At 41.4% G+C, this 14,180-nt stretch overlaps 1 protein-coding gene across 1 annotated transcript in view; it reads right to left on the reverse strand.

The window, feature by feature from the left end:
* LAMA3 (laminin subunit alpha 3) overlaps positions 1-14,180 on the reverse strand; it is a 253,009-nt gene that overhangs the window by 170,908 nt on the left and 67,921 nt on the right. The window contains exons 7-9 of the mRNA XM_052660252.1: positions 9,857-9,972; positions 6,053-6,171; positions 1,638-1,728 (exon numbers count right to left, since the gene is read on the reverse strand). Coding sequence (XP_052516212.1) covers positions 1,638-1,728; positions 6,053-6,171; positions 9,857-9,972 — 326 coding nt within the window. The remainder of the gene's footprint in view (positions 1-1,637; positions 1,729-6,052; positions 6,172-9,856; positions 9,973-14,180) is intronic.

The following is a 14,180-nucleotide window of genomic DNA, read 5'->3' on the forward strand; positions in this document are numbered from 1 at the left end:
CCAGCTGCCAATGTCCAGAGAGCTCCTTGTTACACAGCTGTGTTGTGGACATGAGTGTGAGATGCCTAGACACTGATATATAATCTGTGGCCAGCACAGCAAGATCACATCCATAATCCAAATGTTAGAATCAAATGATAAGACTCACTGAAGGCAGTTTTTGTGACCGACATGATGGTCAGGTTTGCACTCCAGAGGGACAGACTTGGGCTGTAAAATGCTTGGTAATGCCCTCACTTCCCCTGACCTGGCCCAAGTCCTCACCTTGGGCAGCGAAAATACTGTCACAGCTCAGCTGAGTACCTGTGCAGTGAGGACCTGGGAGGCTGCGGAAGTCATGAGCACCAAGCATCCCCCAAGCCTGGCCTCTCCTGAGGTCTTTGGTTAATTTGTTATTATTCATGTGTCCAGTGGTTTCTTAATGCTATGCCTCTAATACCTCCAGGAGACCATTTCAGTGACAAAGAAAGAAACTAGAAAAGTGATGGAAAACTGAGGTTCCTAATAAGGCAAGACTATATTCACAATGTCCTGTTTTCCTTAGCCAAGGCCTATTTTTTGTGAACACAAGAAAAATGATGGGCGTACTTCATGGGATGATGTGGAAGATCGAGACAAAACAGAGACCCACTTTTAACAATGATGATGCCCTCAAACCTTAATGATACAATGAATGAATCTGGGGGGAAGGTGGGCACGGAAGTCAACTTCAGGAATGGAATTGTTTTCTAACTGAATCAAAGAACTTTCACATGCTAAACAAAGTCCATAATCTGATCTATGGCTGATAATTGCACAGGGGGAAAAAAGTGGTGTTTCTCTGTACAATGGAAGCGGTAGGTTACAGCAGCACTGGGCAGATATGAGTAATATCCTAACTTACGAGTTAGTGGTTCTGTCACCTGGGCGAAAATATTTAACTACTAAGACCCTTTGATTTTTCTACATCTGAAAAGGGAGACTAATAATACATTAAGTTTGTTGTGAGAAAAGAACTTTGTGAAATTATTCAGGCAATGCCTTGTATACAGCAAGGGCTCAATGAATCATAACTATTTTGAATATTATGACTATTCGTAAATCCTTATGAAACCATTGCTGTGTGTCTTATGCTAATTCTGATGAAATCTGAAATTACTGGAGATCACAGAAACATTTCAAAACAACAGAAAACATTTGTTGCAGGCCTAGTATGGGACAGGCCCAAGTCTCAGTATTCTCCCAGGTGGTTTTTTGGTGTGTTTCTTTTTAAAAAAATTATTTTCTTCTTCTTATTGTTGTTTATTTTTTCTCTTGTGGCCATGCTATATGGCATGTAGGATCTTAGTTCCCTAACCAGGGGTCAAATCCATGACCCCTGCACTGGAAGCGTAGTCCTGACCACTGGACTGTCAGGGAAATCCCTTCCTAGGTGGTTTTGATGGCAATTCACTTAATCTTAGAGACTAGATTATCATTTCCATTTATATAGAAGAAATCTGATTCTCAGAGACACACGTAACTGAGGTCACACAGTTAGTGGAATAGAACCAATAATATGAAGATAGAGAGAAAACAAAAGGAATTTTTAGCCAATCATAATTTAGACCAATGTTCTCTCTGAAGTCTAAGACACACCAAATTGGAATGAAACTTACGAATGCAGCCATCAGGGGCATGGACCGGAATGCCATAAGGGCGGTAATAGCCCTTAGCACACTTCTCACAGTTTACACCGGCTGTGTTATGCTAGAAAGAAACAAAAGAAACTTAGAGGGAAGAATACAGGAGAAGCCCTTATTTTGTGCTCTTCATCCTGAGAAATAATTCTGTCATACACAACTGTAATGTTAAAATCACTGAAGAAAAAAAGAGCACAGATCTTGACCTTGAGTCTCCAAGATCTATCACAGGACACTGGCTCGAACTTGGCTCTGGAATTTTTTCCCATTGGAAGAGGAAATGAGACCACGAACTGAACAGGCCAAGTTTTCCTCGCTACCTCTTACTGAAGCACCTGATATCTGAGTGAGCAAAAACTCCAGAGGGCCACTCTTCCAAGCTTCATTCGACAGTGATGAATGGATAATAGATCACCTTTAGGTTTAACCCTGGGAATAAAGGGCCACGTGTGTATTTTTATCTTCAGTTTTGAAAGAAACTGCATCTACAACTCCTCCTCTCGTCATTCCAAAACTTTATCTTTGCTTTACTCTGAAACCATTTCCCAAACATTTCTGCTATGAGAATGGAAAATGTAGGCATGTGTCTCACACACAGAGCTCATTTTAAAGTACAATACAAGGCAGCCTTTTATATTTCACAGCTAATCCTTGTAATTGCCAGAAAATCAAATTACCCAACATGCACCATCAATTTCCAAGAACTATAAATGATGGATCTAGCTCAATTCTGTCCCCCTTCCCAATTTGGAAACAATCGGAAGGACAATATTCTTTCGTTAATGAAAGGAAAGGCAATAAGAAATTTTAAAAAAACAAACATAACACACTGATTCAAAAGGAGTCTGCATAGAACACAGAGAGAACAAGGACCTTTTCTGGATCCTCTTCCCTTTAATATGATTTTATTAATTACAGACTTTTATTTATTACCACTTCTTGTCCTGTGGGCTAAAATCTGAATTCACTTTAACACTGAGGTCAAAACCACACTGGCCACGTCTTTGACTTCATTTACATGCATAAACGTCTTGGGCAAATAGGCAACAGCTGTGGTCCACCCTCTCTTCCATCAAATGCCAGTGACCCCTCAACTCTGTTTTTGGCCACTATGGCTTCTGATAGAGCACATCAGGTTGAACTTGGGCCCCAATTTTTTTCTGATGACTAATGACGTTAAGCCCTTCATATGCTTCTTGGCCACTCATATACCCATTTTTATGAAGTGTTTATTGTATGCTTATTGACCATTCATACATCCACTTTCTGTGAAGTGGATATTCAAACCATTTGCAATTGTATTAAGTTATTTGTCTTTTTATTACTGAGTTGTGGGAGTTCTTTATTACATCCTGGATACCAACCAATCTTCAGATTGATGTTTTGGAAATATTTTCTCCCCGTTCATGTCTTGCCTATTCATTTTCTGCAGTGCCTTTTGTGAGCAGAAGTTTTTCATTTTGATGAAGTCTAATTTGTTTATTTTTCATGGTTATTGTTTTCAGTGACCTAAGGAAACTTTGCTCATCCTCTGAATCATAAGGATTATCTCCTATATTTTTCTCTAAAGCTTAAAGTTTTAACTTTATTTTGGGTCTGATCCATATCAACTTAGTTTTTTGCGTATGTTTGAGATGAATGGTCAAAGTTAACCTTTTCCCCATATAAAATTCAGTTACTCCAGAACCATTTGTTGAAAGGACTTTCTCTTCTCTCCCCACCTCCTGCCATTAGATTGCCTCGGTACTTTTATCAAAAATAAAATGTCCATTGTGGACATAAAATGACCCAGGTCTGGGCCTGTTTCTGTGCTTCCTGTTGCGCAATGCTGATCTATGCTTCCAGCCTTATGTCACTAGCAGTGTTTCAGTTACTGTAGCTTTACAGTTAATCTTGAAGTACGATATGTTCTCCAGTTTTATTTAGTTTCTTCAAGACAACTTTGAATATTCTAGGTCATTTACATAATCATGTAAATTTTAATCCACATGTCCACGTCTTTATAAAAAATAAAAAAGAACTTCCATTAACTTCATACAGCAATTTGGGGAAAACTGATATCTTAATACTACTGAGTCTTCTAATCCATAAATATGTTACATTTTTCTATTTTATTTAGTTTTTTCTAGATTTCTCTCAGCAAAGCTTTTTAGCTTTAACAGAGAGGTCTTACATGTCTTTGGCTAAATTTGTTCCTGAGCATTTTATGGTTTTTAATACTATTTTTAATCAAATTTTAATTTCATCTTCTTATTGTTTGCTACTAGTATATATAAATACAATTAGTTTTTCTATATTGTCATTCTACCCTACAATATTACGAAATTCGCTTACTGGTTCTGGTAATTGTCTTGTATATCCTTAGGCTTTTTTACATAAACAATCGTGTCATCTCCAAATAGAAACAGTTCTACTAGTTCTGCTTCTTCCTTTCTGACCTTAATACTTTTTTTCCCCTCGTCTTATGCAGTGCTTGGGTCCTCCAGGACACTGTCACAAGAATCCTTTCTTGTTCCCAACCTCTAGAAGGAAAGAGTTCAGTACTTCATCACTAACATGACGTCCATTATAGGGTTTTCATAAATATCCTTCATCAAATTTCAGACCGTCCAGGGCACCTGCAGCTTTTATGTGCACGCAAATCAACAGAAGGTCCTGTAATACAACGCTTTAACAAGATCCTGGGATCTTCCACTTATTCACAAAGCCCAATGACTCATAGCAAACCTATGGTGCATATTTACTTGTATTTAATTAACTGTGATGATAGATGATATAAAATGTGTGGAGAGGGAGACATGCAGAGAATGGTGGGTCTCTCTGAGGGTGTGTATCCCTCAGTTCAGTTCAGTTCAGTTCAGTCGCTCAGTCGTGTCTGACTCTTTGCGACCCCATGAATTGCAGCACACCAGGCCTCCCTGTCCATCACCAACTCCCGGAGTTCACTCAGACTCACGTCCATCAAGTCAGTGATGCCATCCAGCCATCTCATCCTCTGTCGTCCCCTTCTCCTCCCGCCCCCAATCCCTCCCAGCATCAGAGTCTTTTCCAATGAGTCAACTCTCCGCATGAGGTGGCCAAACTACTGGAGTTTCAGCTTTAACATCATTCCTTCCAAAGAAATCCCAGGGCTGATCTCCTTCAGAATGGACTGGTTGGATCTCCTTGCCGTCCAAGGGACTCTCAAGAGTCTTCTCCAACACCACAGTTCAAAAGCATCAATTCTTCGGCGCTCAGCCTTCTTCACAGTCCAACTCTCACATCCATACATGACCACAGGAAAAACCATAGCCTTAACTAGATGAACCTTAGTCAGCAAAGTAGTGTCTCTGCTTTTGAATATGCTATCTAGGTTGGTCATATCCCTGGTTCCATACAAATAGGTACCTCATGTAAAGTGCCTCTTTAATGGCAACATTAACAAAATACCATTCTAAAAGCAAACAAGACAGAATATAGACTAAATTCATGAACATTTTACACAATTTTTAATGAATATCTCGAGGCACATATACATACATACACCCTCCTCTTAGCTAAATTCCAGTGAACCCAATCATTCTACAGAAGGGATGAAGAATCAGTTCTTATTTGGTTTCAATGTCAATGGCAGACATCATTAACTGATCATGACATACTTCCTCTAGACTCAGAATCCATTTGAAAATGGGATTTAAAGTCAGCATGGAAATTGATACGAATTTGTCCTATCTCAGAGCCTTTCTACTATAACATGGATAGCAGTCAAGATGAGAGGAATTCTCCCCTCCAATTAGGCAAAGGCCCAAAAATCTAATCAACAGTTTGGGCAAATATCCCTCAGTCCATTTTCCCTACAATCTCTAAATTACATCCAGCTAAGCAGGCTTTCTATGTACAAAAGTGGAGAAAGGGTGTCAGAAAATCCTTTCGATTGCATATCACTTTCTTGACATCATTTTATTTATTTTTATTTTTAAAATTTCTTATAAATGTCTTTTAAAAATATTTTTATATATTATACATATTATTTACTTATTTATTTTTGGCTGTGCTGGGTCTTTGTTGCTGTATGGGCTTTTTTCTAGTTGCAGTGAGCCAGAGCTACACTCCAGCTGTGGTGCCAGGCTTCTCATGGCAGTGGCTTCTCCTGTGGAGTATGGGCTCTGGGGCACACGAGCATCAGTAGTTGCAGCTCCCAGGCTCTACAGCACAGGCTCTATAGTTGTGGTACACAGGCTTAATTGCTCTGTGGCACATGCATTATCTTTCTGGACTAGGGATCAATCCCATCTCTCCTGCACTGGCAGGCGGATTCTTTACCACTGAGCCACCAGGGAAGCTGGTGATATTGTTTTAGAGTAGGGCTTCCTGAATGTTCATTTCCTAGGCTGACTTAAATAGTGCCTTACCTGACAGTTAATGCAGACCCCTCCACCTGCATAGAGGCCTTGGATATTCAAGCTTGCCTGCTGCCTCTCCACATCCGGATCATAGTAACAGTCGGTGGAGTGTCCATGGCAGTTGCATGCTAAGGAAAGAGTATTCTAAGTTAGTACTGCATCGCGACTATGAGAGCCTCAGTAAATCCCCGCACCCCCTGCTCTGAGAGGATTACTGCCCACTGAACTACAAGAAAGTCCATTCTGGAACACCATGGATACCCTGAGTGGAAAATTCTAGAGACTTTTACACAAAGATCAGCCTACAACCATATGCAATTTATACTTTCTTTTGTTTGATATTAATTGGGAGAAAGTTTCTCTTTTCAAAAAAATAAGATATGTCATTACAACAAATTAAGATAAATCAACATGCCAAGGAGATCAAACCAGTCAATCCTAAAGGAAGTCAACCCTGAACTGGTGCTGAAGCTGAAGCTCCAATACTCTGGCCACCTAATGCAAAAAGCTGACTCACTGGAAAAGACCCTGATGCTGGAAAAGATCGAAGGCAGGAGGAGAAGGGGATGACAGAGGAGATGGTTGGATGGCATTACTGACTCAATGACATGAGTTTGAGCAAGCTGCAAGAGACGGTGATGGACAGGGAAGCCTGGCATGTTGCAGCTCATGGAGTCATATGGGTCATAAAGACTGAACTACAACAGGCCAGTTAAGCTGCACAAAGTGAATATTACTACTACTCCTACTGCCAAGAATAACCGAGTTCCTGATACACTACGGAAAGCATTACATGCATTATCTTATTTTATATACATAATAACTTTCTAGGGGAGGTATGATGATGTCCATAGCCCAGATGGGGACGCTGAGGCTTAGAGAGGTTAAGGGAAGTATTCATTCACAGAGTTCACAAGTCAGACAGGCAGAATCCTGACTTTTCTTTCTGTGACTCCAAAATCTATTCTCTCAGTCAACATTCTAAGCCTTTCATCTCAGCTTTATCTATAATAGTGATTAAATGGAAGTAATCTTGACATCTAACCACAGGGAAATGGCTAAGCAAACAACAGTATATTTGCTTGACTGAGTTCTATGAAGTCAAGCACTGCTCATGTTTCGTTTGTAATAGAGCATGGTACCCTGCACACAGTAAGGACTCAACAAAACAAACACTTTTTAGATACACTTGACTCAAGAAAGACTATACCATGTGCCATCACAAAGTATGTCAAAGAGTTTTTAATGATATGGGAAAATATTTTTAAATACTAAGTGAAAAAGATCCAGATATAAAATTGTATAAAATAATATACACTTGAGCATTTAAAGTGTGTATGAAAAAATACTAGAATACCTAACAAAATATTAATAGTGGATCTCTTAGGGTAATGAAAGTATAAATGATTTTACTTTAAGAAATAATTTCCAAATTATTTACAATTAATATATGATACTTATAAAATTAGAAAATATAGTTTAAACCCATTTAGGATTTTCATCATTGCCAAGATGAAAAAGATTTAACACAAGTAAAATTCTTCTTGTCTCTTAGGTAGAATATATATTCACTACATTCCACCTAGATTGAATTTTCTATCTTTCCAGGAATTTGTATATTTTAATCAAGTTCTCAGATAAATCTATTAGGGAAGAAGATTGAGTTAGAATTCCAAATTAACCTGTTTTTCTAAGTCTCTATTGAATATGTTACAGCACTGCTTCTGTGTTATGTTTTGGTTTTTCGGCCCTGAGGAATGCAGATCTTAGCTCCCCAACCAGGAATCCAACTCACAGACCCCTGCATTGGAAGGTGAAGTTCTAACCACTGGACCATCAGGGAAGTCCCCAGTTAATCCTGTTTCCAAGAGCTTGAACATTTTCTTTTTTTCATTTCCTCAGTGGTGCCATGATTTTTTTTAGGCATTTCTATTTACTACATCAGTTATTTCTTCAGAGGTCTTTATTTTGAATTACAGTAACTCACATGGAATTTAGACAGCATCTAACAAATATCTTACTAGGTCTGATTTCCACATGCAGTCTGTAATTTTTAATCATTTTGGCAAGTGTAAGAAAGTTAAAAACTTATGAAAGGAAATTATTTAAAAGTCATCAAACATGTTGGAGTAAGCATGTCATTCACTGAGGGGTTCCATTAGTCTGGAAAACAAATCATATGACCAGTGTTGGAGTTTATGTGATAACATTTACTCAATCAAACTATTTTAAACCAGCATCTGAAAGTGTTGAAAGAAACGATCCTTGATTATTACTTTTCCCTCTTTTTGGCCTTATTATCTAGGGATAAGAAGTAGGGATTCAATGAAAAGGAACCTGTTAGCTTTGACTATCAAGTGAGAATGGCCATCCAGGTAACATCCTGGACCTAGAGATCACCTAAGCATTCCCCCAGACAGCATCCATACCTTCCAACAAGGCTAGCATCTCTCAAATCTCGCTTGGAACTTCTCACCAGAAATGCATCCTAAGTAATTCTGCTGGTTACAGAAATCACAGTCATATTTCTTAACAGTTACAAGAATTTTTTGGCCAAAATGCTTTCTTACCCATCTAGTTAAAACAACAACAACAAAGTGAAAGTATTAGTCACTCAGTTGTGTCCAACTCTTTGGAACCCCATGGCCTGTAGCCCACCAGGCTCCTCTGTCCATGGAATTCTCCAGGCAAGAATACTGGAGTATGTTGCCATGCCCTCCTCCAGGAGGGGATCTTCCTGAATCAAGGATCGAACCTGGGTCTCCTGCATTGCAGGCAGATTCTTTACTGTCTGAGCCACCATGGAAGCCCCCTAGTACAACAAACCTGGATCCAAACACCTTTTGGTCATTTCATAAAAGCAAATTCATCTTCAAATGCTAAGAATATTCAGGAAAAAATAAGCCACAATCTCCAAAGTCAATAACGACAAGTTAAAAAATGTTTCTAGCAAATGGAATAAATATGTGAATTTCTAAGAAGATGGGTTTAAAAGAAAATCTTTAGTTGGCTCTCATAGGGCTTGTTTGTTAAAATAACACTTTTTTTTTTTTTTGCTTTATATTGTGCCCGTAATTAAAAGCAGCCTCTAGCCTTTCTTCCTTCCTTCCCTGGTCCCCTCCACCCTACATCCCCCTCAGTCCTATTCCCTCAGTTCTCTGTTTAGACATCAATCTCACCACCTTCTCTGGATGTCGGTCCTCAAAAAAATCAGGATTCCAATCCAGTATCACATCCTAAGAAACTGTAAGGGTTTAAAATTTAATAGTGGCTGCATCGCATTTTAGATTGCTAAAAAGAGAGGCCAATTGCCAAAGCACTCTGCCCAATCTTTGCATACAGTGAATGTTTAATATATATTTATATTAATGGTCATTATTGTTGCTATTTTTGTTCACATATTTCTATCTGAATTTAGAGTGGGGCACTTCTACCTCCAGTCGGTGAGTTACTCATTGGGATGGATAGTTCCGACTCCCAAGATTGACATGATCCTGCCCTGTTCACGAGCACAGGAAAAACACTGCCCTCAGTCCTTAGGCAGGCTTCCCAGGTGGCACTAGAAGAACCCGCCTGCCAATGGAGACATAAGAGACGTGGGTTCGATCCCTGGGTTGGGAAGATTCCTTGGAGGAGGGCATGGCAACCCACTCCAATATACCTGCCTGGGAAATCCCATGAACAGAGAAGCCTGGCGGGCTACACTCCATAAGGTCGCACAGAGTTGGACACAACTGAAGCAACTGAGCATGCATGCATTCAGTCCTCAGGCAGAAATGAGGGAGGGGGGTCATGGGCGGGGCCAGGGCTCACCTTCACACTCATTGCTCTGCTTCCCCGTGGCGGGCTGCCAACGCCTCTGACTGTACCCCGCGCAACAGCGATCACACGTCTCCCCGCAAGTATTGTGCTGGCATTCACACCGAAACCTGGGCATATGACAAAGCAGATCTATTACTGAAAAGCTGTTGTTTTTTAAATTGAAGATCAGCTGCTCCCATGTAAAAAACTGAGTCATCATGGTCACCTATGGTACCACTGCGTGACTATGAGAACAAAGCACTTTGCATATGTTATTTCAAGTCCTTCCATCCTGCTTATTAACTCCACTTTACAGGTGGTGACACTAATATCCAGAGATATTTAAATATCTGCCAAAACTCAGGAGATGGTCAACAGAGAGCCAGATTTCAAACTGAAGTTTGTCTGACTTCAAACTCCCAGCTCTTCTCTACCACCTTATATAATGATAAATCGACACAGGAGCAAGTCCTGAGGGTACTGAGGTGTGCGGAGTATCAACATCTTCACGAAAATCTAGAGTCACCTGTGAGATGGGTCAGATTTCTTACTTTCAGCCTGGTGTCTTGGCCAGAGGTACAAAGAATGCAGGAGACAGTCACTCACAACATCTCAGAGGACCCTGCTTGAAGGGTCCAGCTCCAAAAAACAGCTCCATCACTGGGCCACAGCTCAGATTACTCAGCAAGCCAATGGGGGTAAACACAAAAAATCTATTTCAAAGAACTATTTTGTTGTTTTTCAATTGCTAAGTCGTGTCTGACTCTTTGTGACTCCATGAAAGTGAAAGTGAAGTCGCTCAATCGTGTCCGACTCTTTGTGACCCCATGGATGCAGCCTACCAGGCTCCTCAGTCCATGGAATTCTCCAGGCAAGAGTACTGCAGTGGGTTGCCATTTCCATCTCCAGGGGATCTTCCCAACCCAGGGATCAAACCCAGGTCTCCCACAGTTAGACGCTTTACCATCTGAGCCACCAGGGAAGCTTGTGACTCCATAGACTGCAGCATTCCAGGCTTTTCTGTCCTCCACTATCTCCCGGAGTTTGCTCAGATTCACATTCATTGAGTTGTTGATGTCATCCAACCATCTCACCCTCTGTCACCCTCTTCTACTCCTGCCCTCAATCTTTCCCAGCATCAGGGTCTTTTCCAATGACTTGGCTCTTCCCATCAGGTGGCCAAACTATTGGAGCTTCAGTTTCAGCATCAGTCCTTCTGAAGGAGGAAACAGACAGAACAGGTTCCATCTTGAAAGCAGGATTCCATCTTGGAACAGACTGTGGACTTTGAGCTATAAGCTCAGTATCTATGGAAATGACATACCAACTGGAAAAGCAGACCCCTCCGGATGGAAGAGCCCCAGGGCTCATACCTAGACACTCCGTTGCCTAAAAGAATATCCTAATTATCTGTGTAACCAAATAGAATCATAAATTCTATTAAGCTTATTGGGGTATGACCACAGGCATACTGATAGTTGTCCACTGTTAACAACCTAGGCTTAAGGCATACGAATCACAGGTTTAAGGCATACAAATCACAGGTTAACTTTGATTGTATCTTTCCTTTGTTCAGACTAGTTTCAGAGAATTTGGGGAGGTGGGTTTGAGCGCGTACACTTAGGGTATATAAGGTTTCACAGAAACTGGTCGGGGTCCTTGGCCAAGAAGAGACTCTGCCTTGGGCCCGCCGCTGTAATAAACTGCATTCCACTATCTGCACTGTCCTTCTGAGTGGCTACAACACTTCCAATGAACATTCAGGGTTGAATTGACTGGTTTGCTCTCCTTGCAGTCCAAGAGACTCTCAAGAGTCTTCTCCAGCACCACAATTTGAAAGCATCAGTTCTTTGGTGCTCAGCCTTCTTTATGATGCAACTTTCACATCCATCCATGATTACTGGAAAAACCATAGCTTTGACTATAAGAAACTTTGTTGGCAAAGGGGTGTGTTGTCTGCTTTTTTTTTTTTTTAATGTCTCTGCTTTTTAATACACTGTCTAGGTTTGTCATAGCTTTTCCACTATAGATGTGCCTTAAAATGCTTCTAGGCTTAAATGAAATAGCTATAGTCATGGCACTGAATTAGAACTCCAAGCTCTGAGCTTCCATTCATCTGTGCTTGAAAGAGTATTCAAAACAGAGTCTAAGAAAATTCTTGGCTGTGCCCGTGGGGATCCCATTAATCCTTCCCAGGGGAGATGGGAATGTTACTCTCCTAAGAAAAGGCATCATCCTTCTCCCAACTCAGCTGCCTGTTAAAGCAGATGGACACAGATTTAACTGGCAGCACAGAACACCTGGAGTCCAAATGGGTTTTGGTCAGAGATGCTCTTTCAGCTCATTGCCAATGAGGTATTTGCTTAAGCTGGACTGAACAAATATTTAGGGCAAACTGCTTAAAGAACATACAGTCTTATTATTCTTTTTTTTTTCTTTTTCTGGTATTGTGAAGTCCAACTACTCTCTCTTTTTAAAAAAAAAATACGTATTTACTTTTGGCAGCAGTGGGTCTTCACTGTCATGTGCAGGCTTTTCTCTAGTGCTGGCGGGCGGGGGCTCCTCTTCATTGCAGTGCTCAGGCTTCTCATTGCAGTGGCTTCTCTTGGTGAAGCTCCCAGGCTCTAGAGTGCAGGCTCAGCAGCCGAGATGCTCAGGCTTAGTTGCTCCTCGGCACGTGGAATCTTCTCTGACCAGGGACTGAACCTGTGTCCCCTGCATTGGCAGGCGGATTCTTTACCATTGGAACACCAGTGGAGTGCCCGACTGCTCTTATAGGGAGATCCATATTGAGTACAGAAAAAGAAGAGAGAGCTGGGAACCTGTCTGAATCATATTGCCACCCCCAAATAATTGCTTTTGCTGATTCTCTCTCAGCCCAGGCTGATGACTTATGTAGAAAATTTATCCCTGTGCCTGTTGGAAGGATGTTACTGAATATGTTGTTGACTGGAGAATCCTCTTCATGACCATTCCATCCACCTCCAGGCAGACATCTCATCTGGCCCCAGTGTCAACATTCACCTTCTCCTATACTACTGATACTTTTTAGATTATGATCATAGTGAAATATGAAACTGCGCAGGTTTCCCTTTTTGAGTTGACTGCTAGGAAGCTCAGAATTAAACCCATGATCCTTCTACGTTTCTGGACATCAAAGTCAGCCTTGTACCCATGCTTAATTAAAGTCCTCTTTAGCCTTGCCACGGGTTCTACTTGATTGCTGATTGCCCAGCCGTGGCTCCCTCCATTAGGTCATTGAATCACCTTGAACATAAGACTTTTTCTATTCATAGAGGCCTCTGTGAATCATCTGTGCAGGTCAGCCTGTTGGGCAGAAGCCAATCAGCAGACAGGGAGGCAAGGCAGTTGTGCTAATGTAGACCAGTGGCTCTCTGAGCCTTTCACTGAGGGACAGAGAGATATTTTGTCCAATGACACACACCGGGAGCAATTCACTGCGGAGTACAGAACCCCTGCAGGTCTGCCAAGGCCACAGAGCCAGCAGCTCATCCAAACGGGAAGCTCAGCCTCTCTCCAATGACTTCTCTCCCCTCCCACGGGCATCACTTTATCTCAGGCTCAGAGACCTACAGTGAACTCTCTTCTCCTCTTCCAACTCCGGACTTCCCTGATCCGGCTTCTAGTGCCTGAGGGCCCAACTGTTTAGGAGGTTACATGGCAGGGATATTTAATCATTAATAAGCAAACCCTTACTGATTAAGGACTGGTCGGTTGATAGATTCACAGTGCTATCTCAGAGAGCACCACCTGATCCCTTAAGGGGGGCTGATTGCATTAGAGATTGTTTCAAGTTGGGCAGAAGGGCATCACCAACTTATCATGTACACTGGTAGCTGGCACCTCTGCCCAAACCTGTAGCTAGGCCTTAGCATTGTGTAGCCATGCACAAACTTGAACTTGACTAACAGTAAAATGTACCCCTGGTAAATGCTGCTATGGGGAATTGAACAATTTAAAACACTGAGAGACAAACATTACTATATCTAGCATCTGGTCATTTCCAGCCCTTCAGAGCATCCTTCTAGAAGTGATAATGTGAGTGCATACAATTGCAGAGAGACACAGGTTTGATCTCTTGATTGGGAAGATCCCCTGGAGACCAAATGGCAACCCACTCCAGTCTTCTTGCCTGAAAAATCCCATGGACAGAGGAGCCGGGTGGGCTACAGTCCATGGGGTCACAAAGAGCTGGACATGATCGAGCACACCTGGCCACACTTACACACATGCTGCAGAGCAGCACACGCAACATCCACACACTGCAGAACACAACATTAGAGATACACGCATCTTGTTATACGTGAAATATGCC

This window comes from Budorcas taxicolor, chromosome 22, assembly GCF_023091745.1.
Source record: "Budorcas taxicolor isolate Tak-1 chromosome 22, Takin1.1, whole genome shotgun sequence".
Classification (NCBI taxonomy): Eukaryota; Metazoa; Chordata; class Mammalia; order Artiodactyla; family Bovidae; genus Budorcas; species Budorcas taxicolor.